Source organism: Ctenopharyngodon idella, chromosome 10 (assembly GCF_019924925.1).
Source record: "Ctenopharyngodon idella isolate HZGC_01 chromosome 10, HZGC01, whole genome shotgun sequence".
NCBI lineage: Eukaryota > Metazoa > Chordata > Actinopteri > Cypriniformes > Xenocyprididae > Ctenopharyngodon > Ctenopharyngodon idella.
The window spans coordinates 35503517-35530399 of NC_067229.1; the positions used below are offsets into that span (position 1 = coordinate 35503517).

At 36.3% G+C, this 26883-nt stretch overlaps 1 protein-coding gene across 2 annotated transcripts; it reads right to left on the reverse strand.

Moving 5' to 3' along the window:
- Positions 1-1218: 1218 nt before the first annotated feature.
- mtnr1bb (melatonin receptor 1Bb) lies at positions 1219-26883 on the reverse strand. 2 transcript variants are annotated; one of them, XM_051911355.1, is made up of 3 exons: positions 26496-26883; positions 26156-26402; positions 1219-4058 (listed from the first exon to the last, which is right to left on the reverse strand). In XM_051911355.1, exons 2-3 carry the CDS (start codon positions 26349-26351, stop codon positions 3211-3213), a joined length of 1044 nt encoding a protein of 347 aa, XP_051767315.1. In that variant the 5' UTR covers positions 26352-26402; positions 26496-26883; the 3' UTR covers positions 1219-3210. The 2 variants fall into 2 exon arrangements, with proteins under 2 accessions (XP_051767315.1, XP_051767316.1); XM_051911356.1 differs by having other exon boundaries at positions 26156-26883.

A 26883-nucleotide genomic window follows, 5' to 3' on the forward strand; every position in this document is an offset into this window, starting at 1 on the left:
GTCTTGTATCAATCTGTCCTCATATGGCTTTAGTTGTGAATTTATCACTGAGTTCAGGAACTGTTCCACCAGAATTAAAAATAGCTGCCATTAGACCAGTCCCTAAGAAGCCTGGTTGTGATGTTTCTGGTTTGTATAATTATAGGCCTATTTCTAACCTTCCATTTCTGGCTAAAGTTCTGTAACGTGTTGTGGCTACTCAGTTAAATAATCACCTAGCACTGAACAGTCTCTTTGAAACTTTTCAATCTGGTTTCAGAAAAGGGCATAGTACTGAAACAGCTTTGATGAGGGTTGTTAATGGTCTCCTTATTGCAGCTGATTCTGGTGCATGCAGTATCTTGGTCTTGTTAGACTTCAGTGCTGCTTTTGACACCATATGCCATGGTGCTGCATAGTTGGCCGGGACTTTCTGGAACGATATTCGGTTGGTTTCCATCTCAATTAACCAATCATTCCCAGTTTGTTAACTTAGGTAATCACAAATCTGATACCATGCCTGTTCGACAGGGAGTTCCTCAGGGTTCAGTGTTGGGCCCAATTTTATTTAGCATATATATGCTTCCACTTGGGCAGATTGTCAGGAAATATGGTCTTGGGTATCACTGCTATGCGGATGATACTCAGATTTACATCACCACTGGCCCTGATGTCCATTGCATGTTAATTACTTTAAGTAAGCGTCTAGAAGAGATTAGAATCTGGATGCAGAATAACTTTATGATGCTGAATGGCTCCAAAACTGAATTGATGCTGATTGATACAGTGGCGTCTACTCGTAAAGCTGATCATATTAGTTTGGTGGTTGATTCCAGCACTGTACTTCCTACTTTACAGGTGCAGAATCTCATTTTTGATCCACAGTTAACATTTGACGCACATATAAAACACATTTTTAAAATCGCTTTTCACCATGTTAGGAACATTGCACGACTTAGACCTTTTCTCACTTTTGCTGATGCAGAAAGGCTTAAACATGCCTTCATTACAACTAGGTTAGATTATTGTAATGCCTTGTTCTCTGGCCTTCCAGCTAAATCTCTAAGCATTCTACAGTATATTCAAAATTCTGCTGCTCGTGTGCTTACTCGTACTTCTCCTCGGAAAGACATTACACCGGTGCTTTCATAGTTGCACTGGCTTCCCATTAATGCTAGGATAGATTTTAAAGTTCTAATTTTAACACATAAGGCACTGCATGGGACTGCACCATCGTATCTTTGTGATTTTATTAGTTCTTACACTTCATCACACTCTCCATCACGCGTTCTGTCAACTCTCTTTTACTTCATCAGCCTTCATGTAAACTTAAGACCATGGGGGAAAGAGCTTTTTCATTCAAAGCCCCCAAGCAATGGAATGCACTTCCTCTCACCATCAGAAACACATCATTGTATTGTTTTTATTGTTGTTTTTGTTTTATTTCACTGTAGCACTTTAGATTTAAGAAAAGTGCATTACAAATAAAATGCATCATTATTAAAGGGTTTTGTCAGGTGCTTCATATATAGAACATTTTAGGGGTTCCCATCATGGGATCATTTTATGGATTTAGTTTTAATTAATCAATTTTGTTTTAAACCATTGTTTTTATTTTGATTACATTTTATGTATTGAACAGCTCATAAATATATTTTATCACTTGAAAATAATGAAATTACCCATTAAAAATCAAAGTATTATGCAATCATTTAAGACATTTCTCCTTATATAGAACCTTAAAGTGTTCTTTAAAATTGAGCCAAGCATCCTTTTACTGTATATAGAACCCCACTGAACCTTATATTCTAAGAGTGTAGGTAACGTTCAAAAGAGTAGCTTTACTGTGACTACTTTAAATTACGAGAAGCTTGCAAAATAGCCTGAAATTGTCCATTTAGTTTTTTCACTAATTGTACTCTATATTCCAAAGGCTTGTCTACTCCCATTGAATCTCTGCTACGGTTTTCAAACCGACTCCCTATCTGAAACCCCTCTGGATAATGCATTCAGCAGATTGAAGACAAGATGGCTCTCAACTTGGCCAAGTGTTTATGTTATCAACCACCTCAGTCCCCCATCTGCTGGGACGCCAGCCACACATCCCCCATAATTCCCTGTGCAGATGTGGCCATAAGGAGCAAGCTCATCCCAATCTCTCCATATAATCCCTTCATCGCCCATTCATACCAGAGAGCGGTTGCGCAATCACCAATAGACTTGGCTTTCATCAGTTCGGTTCCTTTGTTTTATTGAGGTCAATGGCGAAGCATGTTCTCACACAGCACAATCCCACTGCATGGAACGTCTCGTAATGTCGAAAGGATTAAAACGCACATTGTCAAATCAAGTAAAAACAAGCACAGATAACAATAATACATTCAAAAACCAGGTCTCGTTAATACTTTCCCTTTTTGCCAGTAACCTTTATCTTAATTGAAATTCAGGTTGCGTTTTGCTCACAGATCATTTGCTGAAGAAAATGTACGGTTTTAGAGTCCTGCACAATTCCTGACAAAGTAATAACCCCAAAGTCTTGAATGACATTTAATTTTTAAAAGATAAGAGGTGAACACAAATTGAAACTGAAGACTGACTGACCGCACGCTGTCACCGTTCACTTTGAAAAAGCTAAATTTTTCTTAGCGGAATCCACATGAGGTGCTTTTTTTAAGTTTGTGCTTTATCTTGCTGTGCTGGAAGCTCTTCGCTCATTAAAGAGCTGTTGACGTTACATTTAAATTAGGATGCTTTCAGAATCTCATTTGGTTTGATGACAAACTGATTTGGTATATCAGATACTTGCTGTCAATGTGTTAACATTTGGCACCTTGAATTAATGCATTTTTTACATATTTCATGTGAAAGTTCAAGTGTAAGGCAGAATTTCTGAATTGATAAAGATGTGAAGCATACTGATTTATACAACATATATACAACAGACCCACAAAATTGTACAAAATGTCTTCAATAAATAGTCGTGGATCATAAACAGTCCATACATACATGTATTTAAAAGGTACTTCATTTAATTTTCATTATAAATTGCGAGTTAAATATTTCAGTGTTTTGGAATGGATCACAACATCAAAAATAAAACAAGCACCCTGAGTTGTGTATAACGGTTTTGTAGCATTAAAAAAAGTCAAGTGTTCACAGTTCCAAGTGTATAAATTTGCTTCATGCATCCATGATGTTTCCTTTTGAACAGTGATTGGCTGAAAATAAAAGTCACTCGTTGTTATTGATGGCTGGCGAGGGTTTACTTCTTATCCCATCTGTGGCGGCCCTGGAGGTCTCAGTCACAAACCTCCGAGGAATCCACACCGAAGTCATGATCCGTACATACTCCTTTCGGAAGTTCCGATTGAGGAGTCCGTAAATGATGGCGTTGAGGCAACTGTTGAAATAGGCCATAAAGTAGCTGACCACAAAGAGCCACTCTGGAATACGTGGAGCCATGACCTCTGGGTTGATGGCCACCACCAGTCCGATGAGATTGAGGGGAGCCCAGCAGATCGCGAACAAAACGAACACCACGAACATGGTGACGAAGTTGCGCAGGTCGCTGGGCCTCACCCTGGAGCGTTCCTCACTCTTCACTTTCCGCCTTACCTGTATCACCAGAACCCAAATCCTCAGGTAGCAGAAGGTCACCACAGCGATGGGCACCAGGAAGTGAACAACCACCACCACCACAGTGTAAGAGCTGCTGGCAGTCTGCGTGAAGGTGCAGGAGTAAACACGGGGGTCGTAACTCAGAGAGCCCACAAAGAAGTTGGGAAGAATGGCTAGCACAGTGAGCGCCCAGATCAGGGCCACTAACAGCAGCGTGTTACGGTAGCTGTAGAGACGTCCGTAGGCAAAACTGTGACAGATGTAGCAGTAACGGTTGATGGCGATGCCGGTGATGTTGAAAACGGAACCGATCACGCTCAAGCCCATTAGGAAGCCGCTGACTTTACACTGGATGTCCCCCAGAGACCAGCCGTCATGGAAGATTGCGTACAACACCAGCGGGTAGGGATAGAAAGCCACCACCAGGTCAGCGAAGGCCAGACTGACAACAAACACATTACCTGTGCAAGGGAGAGCGAGAAACAGAGGGCTTGTTAATAATCTTGTATTTACTAGCATATATACTGTGGCCAGATGAAAAATTGTAAATAAATAAATTGCATCAATAAAAAAAGAAAATTATGATTTTATACATTTATAATTTATGGAAGCTGATTTCTGCCACTGAATAAAAATAAAAAAGGTAACTGCATCTTTTTAATCTTGCATTTCTGACTTTTTTTCCTCAGAATTACAAGTTTATATCTCACAATTCTGGCTTTATAACTCGCAATTGTCAAAAAAGTCATTCTTTTTTTTCCTCAGAATTGGACTTTATAACTCACAATTGTGAGTTTATATCTTGCATTTCTGACTTTATAACTCGCAATTGTCAAAAAAAGTCATTCTTTTTTTTTCTCAGAATTGGACTTTATGACTTGCAATTGCGAGTTTATATCTCACAATTGTGAGAAAATAAGTCAGAATTGCAAGATATAAACTCAGAATTTCTAAAAAAAAAAGAGAATTGTGAGGGGGAAAAAAAGCCAGAATTGTGAGAAAAAAGTGAGAAATGCGAGATATAAATTTGGAATTGGAATTTTATCATGAAATTCAAACAATAAATGGCGTTTTGACACTCTTAAATGTGACGTGTCAGATCGCTGTAATACTTCAGTTCAGGCGGCAGCTCGCTGAGCGCGAGTCTTTTCTTCCTCTTCAATACAAGTTATATCTCGAAAAACATGCATGAACATCAAAGGTATATTGAAAGATATAGTACAACTTGACGGAATGTTTCGTGTCTCATGTAATCACTTTATTTGTGTTTCAACCACGGAAAGATATTGGCTGATTATTAGTAATTATTAATAGAGCTGGACGATTATGGCCTAAAATCAAAACCTCAATTAATTGAAAATTTTACCTCGATTACGATTAATGAACGATGATTTTGTTTCTTTTTTTTTTTTTTTGCCCTCATAGTTCACTTAAAATGCTTGTACTGTAAATATGCTTGACTATTAAAGGTGGGATATTTTTTCCTAATGAAAGAATGATCTGACATAACAGCTCACTTTCAGCAGTTATTTTTTCTATTTCTGCTCGTTGTAAATCAGATAAAGATAAATTAGCACAGTACCAGTACGTAATGAGAGCGATTGCGTGTGTGAATTAGTCATACCGTCTCTCTATTAATTGTGAAGCTGTGTGTTGTAAATAGTTACTTCAAAAGTAGAGAAATATATGCTATAACTTTTGAGTTTCTAAGCGACTTTAGTGATGAATCACAAGACAGCGCTGACAATTAGGTTCTGTGTTCCTCTCTGTGTGCGCGATCTTCACGTTTTGTGCAGCTACTGTTTGTATGAGTGTTGGTGCCACAATGCAGCTGCGCAATGTTTTTAGGGGGGAAGTATTAACAGGATTAAAAAACTGAAATAACCGACATGGGAAAATTACGTCGGTTAGAGGTTCTGAATTTCAGTTTCGATTACTTTTCGATTAATCGTCCAGCCCTAAATATTAAGCACATATTAATGCCTTATTCTGCATGACCTTATTCTACATTCTTAATCCTACCCGATACCTAAACTTAACAACTAACTTACTAACTATTAATAAGCAGTAAATTAGGGGATTGAGGGTAAATTCATAGTTAATAGTGAATACATGTTCATTATACTAAAGTGTTACTGAACTTTCTATTAATCCTGGAAGAAAAAGTCACAGTTTTACTGAGCAGCACAACTGTTTTGAACATTGATAATAATAAGACGAATTGTTTCTTGAGTACCAAATCAGCATATTAAGATGATTTCTGAAGGATCATGTGACACTGAAGCTAAATGCAGCCTTGGTGCGCATAAGTAACTTCTATCAAAGACAAAGCCCAAACTTTCGAAGGGTAGTACATTGACACTACACTTTTTAGTTTTTACTGTATGTAAAATGTTTCTGTTGTCATGGCAACAAGCACACATTTTGTTTTTGTCAGCTGTATACGAAAATGTTTCCAGTAAGTAGATTTACGTTGACTTTGTGCATCAAAAAACACCATTTAACAGTATACATACCACTTTCAATGCACTGTTTCCTTCCTTTGCCCCTCCAAGCCTGTATTGTGGCACTTAAATTGAATATAGGGGTAAACTCATGTGAACGACAAGTTGAGAACCAGAGAGAAAATAAAAGAGGAAACGAGAATCAAGAATGACAAAGCTACAGAGCGAAAGACAAAGACTGAATCACATCAACTTCAAAAGCAGGATCTCCAGGGAGTGTGATGCCTTTGATTACACTGTGACAGCAGAAAACACATCGTTCTCTAAAACAATGCGCTCTCTTCTAGCCTCTGCCCTCTCAGATTAATCTCATGCATGGTCTGCTGCGTTAAAACTTCTGTTATGTCGACCAATCCATTTACTCCCTTTCTCATGTTAAACAGTCATCATTTACAGATTACTGTATGTAGAAACAGTTGACAGAGCTATCTAATTAGCATAGAGTCCAGATAGCCTCTTATTCCACATTACTGATGGCGAATATCTGTTGCGTACAGACAAATTTGCTTCAGATGCATAAAGTGATTTCACAGATAGAATAATGAAAGTGGAAAGAAGTGGAAAGTAGAATCTCACAAAAACATGCTAGGTCACATTTTATCCCAAAATTAATAGATATATTTTGCATAAAATAATCAAATCTTTTTTAGGATCAGTAAGATTTTTGTGCATCATGATATTATTTTCTTGAAAAATGTAACACATTACCATAATGTGTTACACATTTTTTTAATTTGTTGTTATATTATTTATTTATACACATTATTTTAAACTAATGAAAGACTTGATTTTCCTGCTAAGACAAAAACTGAGATCAAGCGCCCTGGTCTGGGTATTTAAGGGAAAGTGCAAAGCAGCCGTGTGGGATCTTCTGTAGCCAGAAACCCCCATGCAGTGATGGGTAAGTGTCTTAAAAACACTAATCCACCTCTGTGTGTATGTGCATTTCTTACTCTTAGAGTCATCTTTGAGCAATTGATGTTATGCATTTATTATTTCTGAATTGGCTTCTCATTGTCCAACTATGTAATTGGCATGATACATTTTTACTTGACAAATAAAATGTTATATTTGATTTACTCTGGATTCTTCTAAAATCATTATGACCAGTAGATTATTGGAGTCCATATTTCCGCAAATCTGCGTCAGGATAGATTCAAACTAAAGGCCCATGAAAGGAGCATGTTAGCACATCATGGGACTTTTTGATTTTGTCTATCAAATGGCTTAGCAAGTTGCAGTATTGTGACTAAGAAAACTGTGTTTTTGTATGAACAAGCATGTGGCGGTTCGACTCAAATGCATTAGTAAACTCTGCACCCTCTGACTAAGAATCAGAAACTGGCGAATTTGTGTCGTGAGATCTGCGCAAACCCGGGGCGTGTGACTCTAAGCGATATGGGTCCGTAATGAACGAATAATTGAAAGTATGGGATACCCAGAATAATCAAATAGCTATCTAAATTAATACATAACCAATGATTAATTTCTAATTGGAAACACAACCTAAGAGTAATAATCATTTGAAATTGGAGTCAGATTAAACGAGTGAAATTAAGTGAACTTCACAGGGGCGCTGAAAAGACATACACACGTTTACCCTTCGCCCAGGCCGCCGGATTCCGTTTTTGGGCCGATGGGGGGTTTCTTACACTAATACAATTATTTATTTATATAATTTAAATCAATACTCAGTAGTAATAATAGAATATCATTTACTTTTATATAAAAGCAGCATAAAAAATACATGATGTGTAGATTACAATACAATTATGTAGTGAGAATTGCATTTGTATTACTTAATAATAATAATAATAATAATAAAACTTTATGGTCCTAAAACTAAGATTTTTTTTTATTTATGCACAATATGATTTCTTTTTATTTCTTTTTATTTTCTTTTTGGAGTGAAATGTGATCTGGACATATTCTTGCAGAGTTTTATGAGATTCACCTTTAAAAGAATAATAAATTATTGTATCAAAGTCATGAGAGGTTAACAGCTTTAATCAGGCACACATTTTCCCCTCATTGCCTACAGCTTTTTAGACCTCTAGACCATTTTAACATTCAGTCAGTGCCTTTCTCCATCCCAGCCCTAAGACTCTGGATGAAACGTGAGGGCCATAAACGTAAGGGACCCCCATTAATCAGATTTTCAGGTAATCAGATGCAAAACATTTCACTTGGATTTTGTCAGATACCACCAACAGCAATGTGTATACAAACCAAAAAAAAAAAAATTGAAAGCGGAAAAAGCTGGGTTTTTTCCCCATCCTTTTTAGCAAATGCCAAAAATCAATCCTGACACTTCCCAGCATGACATTATAGAGATCATAACCCAACATTCTCATCTGTTTATCACCGTGGCCTTTAAAAATGATCCAAAAACCCAAAAACTGTTTCAGCCTGTCACGTTAAAATGACACTGACTTTTCTCTCTTCAGCTGTTTCCTATTCTTAGCTTTATCCACAGGATAAAGCTATCGAAATGATAAACACAATTACCCTGACCTACCAGCGCCCAACCTTTCTTCTCTGTGCTTTCTTCTCTTTTCTTTAGACTTTTATCCCCAGCCACTATAATTCAACCTGAGATGAAGCACATTCAAGGTCATACTGCTGTATGAATGTACCATGAAATAATACACAATGTGAGACTCAGCTGGTCACAAAAAAGGCATTTTTGTGTTCACATATAAACCAACCTGTGAGTAACATGCACAGATTTAAAATCTTTAAAGCCAGTTAATGTGTGAACTTCATACAAGGTACAATCGCTATATAATCCTCTTACAAAAGCACATTTTTTAATAATGCCTTTTAATATTTTACATTAAAAATGCCTTTGGTCATATTAAAAGCTCCTGTTTATATTCATATTTCTTTATTTATTTTATATAATGCATCTCTGCATATTTAGAGATGATTATGCAGAATATTGATGTGGTTTCAGACAAAGCGAAATAAATGCTGCCCACTGAGCAAGAACAAAAATTAAGGAGCTACAATACAACATAATAATAAAATGAAAGATAATATAGTAATGTGTACATAGCATTTTATTCTCTCTGTCTTATATATATTAAAATTAAACAACATATACAAGAGAACCTATATGAGTAATGTGTTTGATTAATAGTGTACTGTGTGTGCGTGTTTGTGACATATCAGGACACAAATTTGTATAATGACATGGGTATGACATAGGTATTACAAAGAGAGGGTGACTTATGAGGACGTTAATCCATGTCCCCATTTTTCAAAAGGTTTACAAATCATACAGAATGAGTTTTTTTGAGAAAGTAAAAATGTGCAGTTTGTACAGTATAAAAACCATATGGAATCTATGGAATGTCCCCACAATTCACAAAAACAAACGTGTGTGTGTGTGTGTGTGTGTGTATGAAAGAGCTAGACAAAGCAATCTAGTCTGATGTGAATATGAACACATGACATGAATAGAGTCTATTTGGAGTAAGAGTACAAAGAAATCAAAATTGCCATTCAGTTGTGCTCATATACCGTTCCACATTCATGATTGTGCACCAGGGTTCCTACACCTTTTGACAAATACATTTTCATGATTTTCCATGACCAGTAATTTGTGATTGCCGATGAAATTTGTTTTTTCTTATGAAAATCTTAATGACAAAGATTTTCGAAAATTGGCTAGTAATTCCAGGTTTTCCAGGACTATGGGAACTCTGATATGCACATTTAAAGGCATATGATTGTCTCTTATCAACTTTGACGACACAGTGGGTTTTTGGACATAAGGTTTCCGCCCAACAGCGACGATATGGAGATATGAAGAGGAAGAATGAGAGTGAGAAAAGAAAAGCAATTAGGGACAGGAAGATGAGAAATGTCTTTGTCGTTTCCTATTTGGAATAGTTAGAATGTGGAGGAACAGCTGACAGAGGAATCTGAGGAAAAGTTGTGGAGACAGAACAGAAGGCAAGGGTTGTTATGTCTAAGGCTCATTATAAAAGCACTTGAACAGGGTCACACAGGGCTACGAAACCCTCAGAGTACAGTATAAAATGATACATGCATGCCCTGCTCACCTGTCAAAGATTTTAAGTGCAAAAAAGAAGAGCTACAGCTGTAAGACACAACGACACTCCTGCTTGAACATGCCCACAAGACTGGTGGCCTTTTTGGCTTTTCCTTACGGATCTGGACAACCTTTGCAAAAAGATTTTATGAAGCCATGCCAAGAACAATAATAAATCTTGACCCTGCCATTTCTAACCAATTGCCACTGAGGAAATCCTTCATTGTGTCCAGGCAGTTCATCCAGACAGGTATAGGAACTCTTGGGAATGAATGACCACACAAATCAACAGAATAAAAGGGAAAGAGAGCCAGTACAGTGCAGTAGTGCGTCCTTGATATAAATGGCTATTTGATATTTTCTTTGATATAAGAAATTAAATCAATAGTATGATTAATTCCTTATATTAAAAAAAAAAAACCCTGAAGGGTTTAATCATGAATGTAATAATAAAATTAACCCTTGGAAAAACCAAAAGGTCAGTAAATATAGCTACAGAGCGTAAACAGAAAATGAAGCCAAATCATCAGCAGAAATCCATGCAGGTCTTTCTGACTGATACAAGCAAATCCTGCTTGTTTTTCAGACAGCTTTCTGTCTTCCATTCTTTAGGCTTGAAGCATTTAATTGTGCTGTCCGTGGTGCTGAAACCAAACTCCAGCCATGTCACAGTGTGGATGACAACAATTCACATTTACACAGTAGTCATTTAAAGTTAACAACACAAACAACTAGTGAGAAAGAGTACGTGTATATAAACTGACAAATGCATTCATATACCACACCATATATTCACTACCGTTCAAATTTTTTAGTTCACCCAAAAATTAAATTTCTGTCATTAATTACTCACCCTCATGTTGTTCCAAACCAGTAAGACCTTCATTCATCTTCGAAACACAAATTAAGATATTTTTGATGAAATCCAAGGTTTTTTTTATCCCCCATAGAAAGCAATGTAATTACCATCATTCAAGGTCCCGAAAGGTATTAAAGATATCGTTGAAATAGTCAACATGAAGCGACGAGAATACTTTTTGTGCGCAAAACAAAATAAAAATAACGACTTTATTTAACAGTTTCTTCTCTATCTTGTCAGACTTGTACGCAATTGATGCAATGAATGCAGTGCAGAGCTTCCGTGTTTATGTCCAAACGCCGGCTCAGTATTGGCCTGATCCTGCGTCAGCATCACACGCATACGTTGTGCTGATCACGTGAACAGGAGTTGGCCAATACAGAGTTGGCATTCTGACATAGAACCTGGAAGTGCTGCACCGAAAGTAGGAGAAATGACAGGGGAGAGACAAATTTGTTGAATAAAGTCATTATTTTTGTTTTGTTTTTGCGCAGTATTCTCATTGCTTCAAACATTAAGGTTGAACCACTGCAGTCATGTTGACTATTTTAACTGTTTTTACTACTTTTCTGGACCTTGAATGTGGTAATTTCGTTGCTTTCGCTTAAGGATTAAAAAAAACTCTTGGATTTCATCAAAAATATCTTAATTTGTGTTCCGAAGATGAATGAAGGTCTTACGGGTGTGGAACGACACGAGGGGGAGTAATTAATGATGAACTAACCCTTTAACTTCTTTCAAGTCTCTTTTGCCCAGACTGCATTTATTTGATCAAACACAGTAATATTTATTTAAAAATTCGCTGTTTTATGGGAAATGTGATTTTTTTTTTTTTTTTGATTCTTTGAAGAATAGAAAGTTTATTTGAAACAATGTATTTGTCTTTACTGTCACTTTTGATCATTTCAATGTATCCTTGCTGAATAAAAGTATTATTTTCTTCAACATATATATATATATATCCCAGTACAGATCCCAAATGTTGTATATATTCCAGATCTTTTCTTCTATTAAGAAAGTAAGCTAATTAAAAGGAGGAAAAGGGTGAGCAGAATTGATTTGTGTTCTGACATGCTTCATGTTCCTCTTATTAAGCCCAAGAGAAAAACCTATGAATGATTTTGCCCAAAATAAAACTTCTTTCAGAGAGTGAAAGGTAATCCATGTGTAATTAGAGGAAATTGAACTTCTCCTGTTCTAGCTGAGTGTGGCTTAAGGTTCACTTCGAGCTCAATTCCACTTGAGTTCAAGAAGTGTAATTACTAATGGAGGAGGATGACCTTGAGAAGCTTCACATGCAGCCTCATTTATGTGCTCATTATCACAGCATCTGCGCTGTTACTCATAATTGATAAAAGCTGATACCACATGCGACCTCTCTACAGCATATGATTAAGCACCAAGTGAAAAAAAAAATAAAATAAAAAAATGTTACTGAAAATGAAATCAGAACCTTGATGTTGACAATGTTATTGACAGTGACTGTATTATGGTGGCTTGAGAAAGCTAAAACATGTTACCAATGAATTCATGCTAGAAACATGCTACCAACATGCTAGTATCATATTAAAACATGATAGCAACAAGTTAAAAAGAGCTAGAAATGTGTTGACAACATTTAACTACATGATAGAAAATTCTAAAAGCATGCTAGTAACACTTAAGCCACTATCGGGCCAAACCGTTTTTACACACACTATTAAATGTTCATCATTAGAGGAATTAGAGGAATAAAGACAGCATCAGGCATTAAGCAGACCAGATTCAAACCTGGGTTACCTACAGCTCATATGTCATAAGCATGAGCAACACATTACCCACTGATTTCAAAGTATCATATCAGCAAATAAAAAATAACAAAAATAAGATAAAAATTACAACTTTGTTCCTATTTAGATGTTAGTGGGTGGTACTGTGCAGAATGCAACAAGAGAACTCAAATGATGAACAATCTGCTTTACTACTCAAAAACTACTTCCTGAGAAAAAAATAACCTGGTCACAACCTTTTATCATTTCAAAAGGTTTTCATCAGTGAGGAGCGTAGCATTAAATGTATAGGTTAAATGTTAAAGTATAAACCTTGATCCTGAATGTTTAAAGCACTTATCAATATTAACCTCATAGGGAGTTATACTCAGCCCAGCAGTTACATTTTTATACATATATTATGACATGCAGCAGGGTGAAAGACTCAGGTAAAGGCAAATTACTGAGGAACCACTTTTCTGTTCCTTTGGAGTGATATATTCACAAGGTCATTTCATACTAGGTAAAATATGGAAATCACATTATAGAGCTTTTGCAACTTTTGGGATATGCAGATGAGGATGGTGACATGTTTTTTTGTTGTATTTTTACGGATTTTAAATTGTGGCAGGAGTTCAGTCTTTGGGGATATGTGAACTAGGAATGATAAAAAAACTGGACTGAGGCCCAAATAGAGCACCAAGGGCTAATCTTAATTGGTACCCGGAAGCATGCAGTCTCAGTAGAACCAAATGACAAGCACTACTATTGTGCCCTTGAGCCATGGCCACTGCAGCTTCAAACAGCTCCCCTTCTCTTCCAAAGGATGTGAATGTCATGTGGTGTCTCCGTGATGCTATTACTACATATATATAGTATTAGCTTTTTACAGCTTATGCAATGCTAAAGATTACTATTCATTAAACAAATGGCATGTCATAAATGTCTCTCTGAGGTCTCCTTCTCACATAATACAACCATCATCATCTTATTTCATTACCAATTAATAAAATAAACTGACATGAAATAACAGTAGATATTATAGTAGTTGAATTTTTATTATTATTATTGTTTTTTTTTATTATTAGAAGTAGCTTAATGAAAATGAACTTGCTTATTTCATGATCAATTCATAAAATTAACTATTATACTATAATTATACTATCTACTATGAAAGATTGTTTTCGCCACTAAATAAAAAATATAAATGTATATTGAGACTTCTTTTCTCAGAGTTGCGTGATATAAACTCGCAATTGTGAGTTATAATATCTCATGGAAAACCTGGAAATATTAGGGAATTTTAACTTAAATTTTTTTAGAGGTTGTAATTAATTTACTCAGCTACTTTGCTTTCTTGGTCCAGAATTCTGACTTTTTTTCTTGTAATTCTGACTTTTTTCTTTCAATTGCGAGATATAAACTCGCAATTCTGAATTCTTTTCTCAGAATTTTGAGATATAAACTAGCAATGGCAAGTTATAAAGTTCAATTCTGAGGAAAAAAAGACTTTTTTTCTCAGAATTGCGAGTTTATATTACAATTTTGACTTTATGCCTCACAATTATGTCTCTATAACTCGCAATTGCGACTTTATATCTAACAAATTTTGACTTTATAACTCGCAATTACGTGTTATAAAGTCAGAATTGCGAGATATAAACACAATTCTGAGAAAAAAGTCAGAATTGCGACATATAAATGTGCCATTCTGAGAAAAAAGTCAGAATTGCCTGTTTATATCTAGCAATTTTGACTTTATAACACGCAATTGTGACTTCATATCACACCATTCTGACTTTATAACTCACAATTGTGTTTATATCTCGCAATTCTGACTTTATAACATGCAATTGCGACTTTATCTAACAAATTTTGACTTTATAACTCACAATTGTGAGTTTATATCACGCAATTCTGAGAAAAAAGTCAGAATTGCAAGATAAAAAGTTGCAATTATACCTTTTTTATTTTTTATTCAGTGGCAGAAACAAGTTTCCATACTCTACTGTTATTTCACATCAACTCATTTTATTAACTCCATACCAGTGTTTTTTAAAAAAGTTGCCAGCAGAATTTTGGTCATTTTCACAAAATTTCCATGGTCCCAGAATATTTTGTTGTTTGAATATTTGAACATACAATATAGCATATCAAAAGAAAGAAAACATTTTAGTCTATCTTCATGCATTCTTTTTTATCAATACTTGAATGTGGGTACGTTTCATAAAAAAGCAAAATTTGAACAAAAAGCTGCACTGAAAAAAAATGGTAGCCTAAAAAATGTGCTTCATGAGGTAACATCTTAATTATTTATTCAAACTCATTTTAGGTTGAGGGCTGGATTGGAAAAAAATAACCATGTGTGGGCCGAATTAATAATAATAATAATAATAATAAAAAACCTTAGTGTGCTGATAGTTGCATTAATATTAACCATATAAACAACAAATTAATTTGCAAGAAAACTAGTACACTGCTAGTGTACTAGTTTTAAACTAGTTTTAAACTGCTCTTTAAAACTGCATTTGTTTTTACAGTGAAAAAAAACTATTAGATTTTTAAAATAATGTTTTTTTTTTTTTCATTAGTGATGCACCTATTTTTATTTTTCATGGCCAATTCCAATTTTTTAGAAGCAAATTGGCCGATTCTGATACTGGTTGCAGATTTTTTTTTAAAGCAAATTTAATTGTTGTTTATTTGTTCAACAAATATGTGTAGCTCTTTGATATTAGAGGCAAACACTGCATTTTTGTCACAATCCCAACAAAGATGTTATGCACATGAGCATGAGCAGTTGTTTTTAATAATAATAATTATTAAACTAATAATTTCAAGATTAACAGTAAAAACAGCATGGTCTGACCCAGGGGCGCAACTGCACATTTGCTGAAGGTTATGCAAGATCATGGCTTTTATTCAAAAAGATTTTCAAAGAAGTTTTGGCACAATGGCGCCCCCCTCCGCGCGGCGCCCCTATGCACTGCATATACTGCATACCCCATTTTTGCGCCACTGGTCTGACCTTAGCTTTGTGAAACTGTGCTACATAAGACACCTGCACAAAACAAAATCAGCAGACGGGCTGAATGAAAATGCAAATTCACTCTCTAACAGCAGGTGGCGCTTATGGACCAGCAGTGACATAGCGTTTCCATGGTTACCGCTATACACAAAGCAGCGCTTTTCGATGAATAGGCTACTACTTTATATGGAGATAAGAGGAAAAGCCATCAAAACTTTTCTGAAGACAGTCCCCTTCAGCGATACATTCATATCAACCCCAGTTTAATATTTATATTATTCTTCCTATTTTTCGCGAACAGTGAGCTTGTGCATGGTAGAGTATTTTCTCTGCTGGCGCGTCTCTTCTCCTCGTCCGTATTCAGCGTGTGCCTGTGTTAACATCCTGTTTACAGACTTCGTAAATATTTCCACACAAAGGAAATTTTGGGAAATTAAGCACTTTGTTTGCAAGCCCGGAATAAAGATTAACCAAAATAAAACTAAAAAATGTTTGGATTTATGACCAGTGAATCTCTATTTTTTTTTATTTATTTATTTTTTTTATTATAGTTCAAATCATCCCGCGGGCCGTCTCTCTCTGTGAACTTGAGCAAGAAAAACAAAAGAACCGAAACTCCATGTAAACTTGCCTCACAGACATTAAAACTATATCTATAGAAAGCGAAATGTATACTTTTAAATGAACCAATTCAAATGGAAAACTTCTCAGGTTATGTAGGCTAATCCGTTTGCATACAGATGCGTGCACTACTGCGGAGATGACGAGTCAGCATTGTCAACTTCATCACTGCAGCTGAAAATACAGAAAACACTAGTTTATAAATTAATTATTAAAATGTTAAAGCAGTCTCCTTGCTTTTTTTCCTCTACACATAATCATTACTTCTGCCGGTGTGCTGTGGCAAGCTTTATGAGTGTGCTTGAGTGCTTATTACTATGTAGGCATTAAAGGCTCATTATTATGATTTATATGGTTTATTAATAAACATGCAATTCGTTTACTAATCACTTAAAATGAACGACTACTAGTCGACCAGAAAAAACTTTAGTCGAGGCAGCCCTAGTAAGTTTTTTGACTTACTAGGGCATTTTGCATTTTACAAAAAACGTAAGCAACGTGTAAGCAATGCTTCTATCCCTTGTTGTTTCTGCTACTTCTTCACTTGTTTTTGGATCTAGAGATTCTGTACTATTTTCAAAGATGCTTAATAACGCCCCCACCATACAACAATGAAAACATGGATTACCGAAAAATTCCGTCAATAGCAGGGAAAGTGTTAATTGGTCGTAAAATAACCAGGATCATTTTCAGTAAGCCATTATGGCAAAAATAAACTCATGAGATTGCTCATACCTGATCACCCTTTATGGGTTTACTTTGCGATAACCATCTGACTGTATAATATCCATTAAATAACATATACTGTACACAAAGTATGTACTACACAAAGAGGCTCATGTCACATTCAAAATCTTACTCTTCCTACTCTGGAATTTGTTGTATTACTCTCAAAGTATAACTGCTGCATGAGTTTCACATCATTCTGCCAACACAAATTGAAAAAGACTATATCCCACTTGTATCAAACCACACCAGCTGCTTCTCTACGATCCACCCCGTGATCATTCAGCCCACTCTGAACCTCAGTTCCTTCCAGCAAAACACTATTACATCATTCAGCGCTCTGAACAGCCACATAAAAAACAATATCCTTGTTGAAGGCCTCTGTCAAAATGTCAACATGTTGACCTTTGACTCCTTCAAAGTGAATCAGATGAGTCATAGAGTAATGTAAATAAAATGTCTCAGATTATGTTATGTAACCGCAAACAGCAGAATAAACACTACAAAGGTTCATCTTCTCCAGCTGTGGTGACATTTTTTGTGGGAAGATATCTATGTTTTCATTGGGCTTGCCTCTTTTTTTCTGAACCGTGTGGATTTTTATTTCATGCTGATGTAAAAGTAAAGCTTTAAAGGGTTTAAAATGCTTCAGGCATGCAATCTTTGATCAGATCAAAATTAGGGTTCATGAAATTCAGATTGTGTGCCTCAGCCCACAGTTCCCAATGATCAAATGATTTAGTCCAGAGCTTTGCATTATTATCACTGATTGTAGGGGGTAGAACGATGGATTTCATTAAAGTAAAGTGATCAGATCATGCCCCAATGTACGCATGCATAAATGGATCTCGAAAATCTTGACATGCAGCACTTTATTTTGCTGGGTCTCTGGTTTGTGAAAACAGAAGGGATGGGTTTGAAGATAATGGTGATGCCTCAGCCTGCCTGTTCAGGGTTTTGCTGTTTTATCTCATGCCAAGGTAAAGTCAGCATGCAGCATGTAAAAGAGAGCATTTGCCTAGAGAGCAAAGTAAAGTTTGCAAAGCTGTGAAACCCTTCAGCATCAGTTTAGTTCTTGTGTAATTTAGCATTCTTTATTATGGGTGCATTTGTATGCATTTGTAAAAAAAAAAAATGTAGCTGAAAGAGGGTGAAAAAAGTGACCATAAACTGAAGAAAAAAAAAAAAGTGTTCTTGAGCAAGATCGTGAGTGGCTCCAGGACAACTGATACTGTCACTGCAACAATCCAACTGCAAGACCTTTGGTTTAAAGTGTCTGCTGAATGATACATCCTGACACAACAACATCATGGTCCAGTGAGTATCAGGGATGCATCTGTTAAATTGGACGGAGACATATTTTTGTTCAATGCATTCCAATCCAAGCATCTTTCAAAATGTTTAAAAGAGGCTGCTGTCCTGAGAACAGACAGGCAGAGAACAAACAGTTACTGCTGTGAACCTATCATCAAGTAAACCAGAAAGAGAAGCTAAAACTCTGTCTCCTATTTGAACCTGCTGTAGAGTCAAACAAGAACTGAATACAAACCGTTTGGTAGAGATTTTTTCTTTCTACCCATTAAATTTCAAATTCCTCCCTGGGCAATGACATTTGCTAGTACATCAGTGAGGGAAAGACTGGAAAGAAAAAAAAGTGAAAGACGGAATAAAGGACACCAGCAAAGTTCTGTTACATTGGTGAATTCACTTTTGACACAGGCTCTCCTGGTGCTACTATAGCTCAACTGGGCTGAAGAGATTGAATATAATTATATGATCTTCTAAAGCCTCTTGGAAAAACAAGCCAAATTCAGTAAGGGATATATGAGCACTCTTTCACAGGGGATGTATTAGACAAAATCACTTAACATTTACTGGGTCATTCATGTTATGAAGTACATTTTCATGTCCCCATCATTTACATATATCGCTCAAAGGATCAGTAAGATTTTTTTTTTTTCCGAAAAAAGTTTGTTAGGCTCATTTTTTATTAGATCTTTTTTTTTAAAAGATATTTTAAAATGTAATTTATTCCTGTGATGGCAAAGTTAAATTTTCAGCAGCCATTATTCCAGTTTTCAGTGTCACGTGATCCTTCAGAAATCATATGAAAATTTGGTGCTTCAATAACACTTCTTATTCTAAATCAATGTTGAAAAGAGTTGTGCTGCTGAATATTTTTGTGGACACCATTATACATACTTTTTCGGTATTCTTTGATGAATAGAAAGTTAAAAACAACAGCATCTATTTGAAACAGAAATCTTTTGAAACATGTATTTACTGTCACTTTTGATCAATTTAATGTGTCCTTCCTTGCTGAATAAAAGTATTAAATTCTTTAAAAAAAAATCTTACTCAACAGTAATGTTTGTCAAAATATACTGAATAAAATATTACACTCACTTTCACATAAATGTGAAATTTAAATAATTTCACTATGGTTTGTCTCTGGGTCAATAAAAATCCTGGCAATTTAATAAGACATATTCCAAATGTTTCATTGTTTTTCACTGAAAAAAAAAAAAAGAATTAAAAGAAAAAAGTAGTATTTTTGTCTTGTTTTCCAGTAAAAAAAAATATCTAAACATTCTTAAATCAAGACACATTTACTTGAGAATCAAAATGGCTTAAGATATTAAGTCTTGTTTACATAAAATTTCATCAAAATTAAGTGTTTATGCTTAAAACAAGAAAAAATATCTGCTAGTGCAGGTTCAGAAAAATAATCTTGTTTATTAGTCTGACCCCACTAGCAGATATTTGTTCTTACTTTTAGGATAAACTCACTTAATTTTGATGATTCTTTCAGAAAACAAGACTTACTATCTTGTCTCGTCATTTTGCTTCTCACGAAAATGTGTCTTGATTTAAGAATGTTTAGACATTTGTACTGGAAAACAAGATAAAAAATATTTAGTAAGAAAATCCTTTTTTTGTAGTGTTTTCATTCTCTAATTGAAATATTTTAAGCAAAACATGTTTTCTTGAGAATAGTGTTTTAACCAATAATAATTACATTATAATTCTCTTGCCATCTTGATATTATTTTCTTAAATTCCTTTAACTATAATGACGTCATTCAGGAAGTGACGCATATGTAGTTGAATAACAATAGCAATGAATTTTGTAATATTATATTGTATTAGTTGGTTTATCTCTGAAACAATCCATGAAATTTTGTGTGATATCAAAATTTCAAAACAGGCATGGGCAAAAAATGTCAAAATTTACTAGGCTACCTTTTATTAACTTTTAGGCAAAATGCTCATTTTAATGCTGCTGTGTAAATTTAAAAATGTAAAAAGTTATGCTTAAATGCCTGACCTTGAAAAAAAGTTTATTTTCAGATATTTAAAACTCAAAAAGTATTGTATAACAGGCAAGACTCTACTATTTTGAAAATAGTAGAAAAACAGCGAGGTTGACTTCTTACCAGAGACCTGAGGTTATCGCTCTCAGGAATACACAACAGAAAGCACAGCAAATCATCTGCTACATTATGGTCCTAAAGGTCTTGGTGTTTAAAATCCTTGGTATTGAATTTTTTTAAAGTGTGTTGCTTGCCTCAGAGTACACCCTAGCCGCGTTAAACTTTGATGCTTCTGGAAACAGTTTTACTGCCCTGTGAGGAAGGTCTCCAGGCGCTAAATAACAGCAGGTGGGCTACTCTTTCCCTCTCTGAGCACTGTTCAAACAGTCTTCAGTCTGCAATGTACATCCAATACTCAGCAATTCAGCCAAAACCCACTTTCTAACGGAACTGCCCAAGGGTCCTAAATGACAATTACATAAGTTTCTTCTTCTAAATGCACAAAGAATACGAAACAGATATAGAAGGGATTTGTATTTGTAAGACTGGTCTATCACTGTCCATGGTGCTGAACTGGGTTAGACACATGCGATAAAGTCACTTGACCATCTTCATGCTTGTCTTGGGATGTAGATTACTGCTTATTGCTGCTGATGGCAGTCTTTCTATGAAGGACTCTGTTCTTCCTTTATTTCCTACTTCCTCGTAAGTTTCTAAATGTCAGACAAACAAACACCCATCCGCTTTGCTATTGGTGTTAACTTCTCTGGTCTCCCTGTGTTGTCTGTTTGCGTGACAGGAAGAGGTGTTTCCACACTTGTGCAGGACATGAACACCCTGAGTTTCAGAGGCAGGTGATGAGGACAGCAAGGAGAAATTCAAAATCCCACACACTCACAGAGAGAGAGAGAGAGAGAGAGAGAGAGAGAGAGAGCAAATATACACCTTATACGAGAAGCACCACAGATGCTGAGAGGCTTTGACATCTCTGCGGATGGACACTGACCCGATTTAGGTTTAATCATGCATAGCCCTGTGGCCGAGAAAAAAGCATGAGTGCACAAACTTCCCTCCAAACACAAACAAGAATCAAACAGAATATATCTCTAAAGATTCCTTAAAGAAATAGTTCACCCAAATATTAAAATCATTCATTCATGTTGTAAAAAAACATATATGACTTTTTTCAGTTGAAAAAAGAGGATTTTGTGGAGAACAGAGCAAAACACACACATATATAACACATACATACAGTGCACAATATTATTAAATATACACTTTTAAAAAAAAAAAAAAAATTTATTCAAGGATGCATTAAATAGTTCAAATGACAGTAAAGACTTTTACACTGTTACAAAAAATATTTCAATCAAATGCTTTTTTTAAAAAAAAAACTTTCCATTTAATTTATCAGGGTTTACACCAAAATATTAATATTATCATTATTTAACATTGCTAATAAAAAGAATTTTTTCTTGAGCAGCAAATCATGTGATACTGAAGAATGGAGTAATGATGCTGAAAATTCAGCTTTGCCATCACAGGAATAAATTACATTTTAAATATGTTAAAATAAACAGTTATTTTAAATGGTAATAATATTTCACAATATTATTGTTTTACTGTATTTAATCAAACCAATGCAGCCTTGGTGAGGATCATGTGACACTGAAGACTGAAGTAATGATGCTGAAAATTCAGCTTTGCCATCACAGGAATAAATTACATTTTTAAATAAGTTAAAATTCAAATAGTTACTTTAAATGGTAATAATATTTTACAATATTATTGTTTTACTGTATTTTAAACAACTTTCAAATGCAGCCTTGGTGAGGATAAGAGATTTCTTTCAAAAACATAAAAAATTGAAACAATGTCAGTCAGAGTGAGTAAATGTTGGCAGTTTTCTAACCCTTTAAGTCCAAATATAAATCTGAACCTCAGATCTCTGACTAAATTAAAACCTACAACTAACGCCATACCAGTCACAGTCATTTAGCGATCACTAATCCTCTCCAAAGTCTCGGCTTCATGTCAAGCCTACTAATGTCTTATTTTGTCTGACTTCAAGCTAAAATGATAAGACTACACTTCCCCATTCACAGCACAGAAACTCTCAGTCTGTCTCCACTCATTTTCATGGTCTCCTGTGGCTTGCGATGCACCACACACATACCTCAATGCTCACAAACACGTGCTGACGGTCACGCTGACTACTGTAACATCCATACTCGTGTGGCAGAGCAGAGGCCTGCCAGGAATCTGACAGCAGGAGGACTTCACTTGGCACTCACCCCCCTTTCTAGAAACACGATTACATAACCTCACAGGGGACAGTGCAAGGGAGAGGGGCCAACGGACAGAGATACTCCAGAAGCCCTGGTCGCCATGTGCCTTCAAATTACAGCTGTACAAGTAATCCTGAATGTGAACTCAACATGGATGTCTGACTGATAAAGCATAAATCAGTTCTACACAACATAAACGGAGAAGCGAAACGCGTGGAGAGAAAGAGTCTTTTTATACAGTCTCTTTCATACCCGTCCTCTCACCGGAATGTACTTCGTTATCGTAAAAGATGAGAGATTTTTACCAGTCATAAACCTTTTATGTCGGGGTGGTTACAAGGTGAATCTGCACACGGGATTCTGGGAACATATAATTCCGAAGACACTTGTTTGAAGAATGAGGCTTTCAGTTTCTATTGTTTCTCAGCTATCTGCCCTTGTTGTTAGTTCACACAGCGCACACCACTAAAGATCCAATTTTCTCCATGCACCATTTCGTGGTGTTTTAATGCCTCTTTGGGTGTTAGTGACAGTGTTATTGCTTGTGTGAGATGCCTGATTGGCTCTAGCAATGACAAAGGGCTGAAAGATGAAGAAACAAATTCTCCTCCTTCAGAGAAGATCTACTCAGGCGAGAGGCGAGAAGACAGAGGCAGTCGCCACGGCCATCGGGGGGAAACCACGCACAAAATCTGACAGCATTCATACTCAATCTAATAAGCCGGTGATGCCACCTCCATGTGCTCGAATAGCTTTGGAGGGGGAAGGCAGAGAGAGTCAGGAGTGTCTATCAGACAGAGGGTGATATAAGACTGCGAGTGCGCCTTTGAAGCAGACAGGTCTGGCTCTCGCTCAATGCGAAAAAGCACGAGCTTTGAAGTGCGCTCTTTTGTGAACGCTCTTCAAGCTTACACTCCTGGGCAAAAAAAAAAAAAAGGCTAAACATTAAGCTTTTAATTGTCTTAACCACAAATTATTGGTCAGGAAATTAGCAAATGCACTACTCAAAAAGGCACTGCTGTCTCAGAAAAACATCAAAGATAGAATCAAGATTTTTGGCAGAATATAGGAAGTTGTGTGTGGAGTGATGAATCACAATGAAACACGAGTTGCATGGTGATGCTCCAGAGCGGTGTCTTCGAAAATCTGCTGAGAAATATAATAAAAATAATGCATCTCTACCACAGTGAAGCATGGAGGAAGAGGTGTCATTGTGTGGGGAGCCTTTTTAGCTGCTGGTATTGGTGAGCTACTTGACTGTGAAAAGTCATTTAATGCTTTGGAGTACTGGAGAATATTGCAGAACGGCTTGCTTCCCACAAATGAAAAGTTGTTATCTAAAGATGAATGATCAGATGTTATTTTTCAACAAGACAATGCTCCTGCCAAAATTGAAAAGACACCCAAGAAGTCCATCAGGCTTATGTTTGAACCCTAAAGTGAATATTTGGTCTTACATTAAACTCAAACGAACAAGGATACATTTTTCAGCTACTCATGAACTGTTTGAAGCCATTAACATTGAGTGGAACAACACTGACTCTTCTTCCTGTAAAAAGCTGTCTGCAAAGTTACTTTATCTGCAGTATTTGTGCAACTGTCCTCCAACCAATACACCTATATAGGTCATTTGTCACGTCCCTGAAATACGACCCTTAGGAGCGTTTACGAAAGATGCGCCCCTATCGACAACAGGATACTTTTATTTTAATGCATTGTACCCTTTTATCTGCGTCATAATTCAGGTTTTGTGTAGCTCAATTGGTAGAGCATTGCATTATACAATGATATGCACTCATGTAATCATGCGATCGTGGGTTAGATCCCAGGGAACGCACATGCTCATAAAGTGTATATGCAAATTACTTTCCAACGCATCTGCCAGATGCATAAATGTCAATGAGTTTTGCTAAATAGAAATAGGACAAATGGTGGGTAAGAGACTGTGTAAAAAGTCCACACATTGCATTTTGATTGGTAACGATGGTCATACATCATGACGACAGACGTAACACGACAATGTCATTACTTTTACGCAAGCTAGAGGGCACATGACTTTAAAAGGTAAATATAGGTCGTAATAAGGTTCTTGCAAAAAACGCCCTATAGGGTAATTTTTTGGAGGAGGACATTCTCGCAATTCTTGCTAATTTCCTAACCAGTGATTTGTGACTAAGAGCATTTATAGATCACTAAATATTTTGCCACTGTTTGGTTTGCGCTTGGCCTATTTTTTCCCCCAGGAGTGTATCTGCAGATGCACAAACTGTCAAGGGGTTCTGAATGCAGTCCCATTCAATTGCATCAGTGGTGTGTGAAACAACCCCACAAACACTCACATGCATATATTCACACATTGTCAAAGGCACTGAAAGAGCTGAAATCTGTCTCTCCTCTCAAACCCTCAGTGTCACACATCACAAGTCAAGCAGCAGCTTGATGTTATAGTTCAATAGTTGTTCAATTGTTCCCCTAAAACATTTTATTTAGACAGGATTATGTGTGAAAACACACAATTTGTTCATGTGTTAGGGGGTCATTCAAGTGGGTAATTAGATTTAACATCAATTTAAAAACATCAAACACACCCATTTACAATTAAATCAAGGGTCTAACAAGGCTCAGAAGGGTGCCAGATTTTTCACTGATGTACATGTCCAATTATGCCAAACTACAGTCAAAAGTCTTTGAAGCCCATACTGCTGAGAATGATAAGCCGCTGTAAATTTTTCATAACATGGTCAAGGTGAGGTGATCTTAACACTTTCTAAAGCTCAGACTTAAAAAATGCTGAAACAAGGTGTTTCTCCACAAAAAAACTTGTGAGTGACAAAAATATTGATATGGTTGCTGGAAGACTCGATTTCTTTATGCATGAGCACATTTAGTGCTAAAATGTTGCATTTTAACGAAAACAAACTTTTAGCTGTCTACTTCCAAAAAAGAAGCTGACTTTTTAATAGACTTTTGCTGTTTGGGTGGAACGGTTATATAAGATGTTTTGCCAATTTCAGGGCATTTTCTTTTTACTACTATAATGTAATTCTTCACTAACACTATATAAACACTATGATGTTAGTAAATTACTCCACAAGTCAGGAGTGAGGTAAATAGTTACATGTAAGTGTAAACGGTTTACATTTAACTAACTCAAACCCCTAAAACACACAGGCGAGGATGTCAGATAATAGAAGCACGTTTTTTTTTTTTTTTTCACCATGTATAATTTACAATTAAGGCAGAATGTCAAAGGAGATTCGTGTCAAGTAAAGGGGAAACAAGTCATTTAGTAAATTATTCATTAACTGTATCACCATTCAACACTTGCGCCTAATGGCACGTGAATCGTTTTATCAATGAACAGCGCACGAGTATTGTGAGTGTAGCCCATAAAGATAAATGAAAGCTCACCAGCATTTCTCAGTTTCCGATTCCTGAACACCGAAATTATGACTAACAGGTTACCCAAAACATCCACCACAGTGGTGAAGATCAGCACGCTGGCCAGCACCGCTATTGCCCAGGCGGGGCGCGCGCTCGAACCCAACGCGCGACCGACGTGCCCCAATTCTGTGCTGTTCGTCAGAAAGGCGATATTTTCTGGCATCCCGGACCAACTTGTTCTCCGAGGTTTGGTTAGTAAAGTTATTCACGCAACCTGAAGAAGTAAAGAGAAAAACTTCAGAGCGGACTGCGCATATTAATGTAAAAGGGTATATTTGAATATACAGTATCTCTGTATTTCCCGTACTTGTAAAAAGCGAGTCATTCCAGCTGCCTTTCAACAGAAGTTGAGAACAGTTGAGCCATGAATCTGTGTCGCCTCTGGTTGATCAGCGCGTGTCTCATTCCTCTCTCCAGTATAACGAGATACAGTCCGTTTCAACATCTTATCATCACCTCAAACTCATTTCTCTCTTGTAGTTGAGTTGTTTGTCTAGCGCGAATGTTCACCTTGCTTCCCCATCACCTTAAAACTACTAAAGAATACGAGAGTCTTGGCGCCGTGTTGCCCCATGGCGACCGTTACGTTCGCTCCAAGTTATTTTTTAAAGCAGCTGCTCGGAATTGTAAATCCAGCGCGTGATCAGAGGGGAAGCTGGCTACATGATTGGTTCGCGCTCCGAACTGTGAGGCAA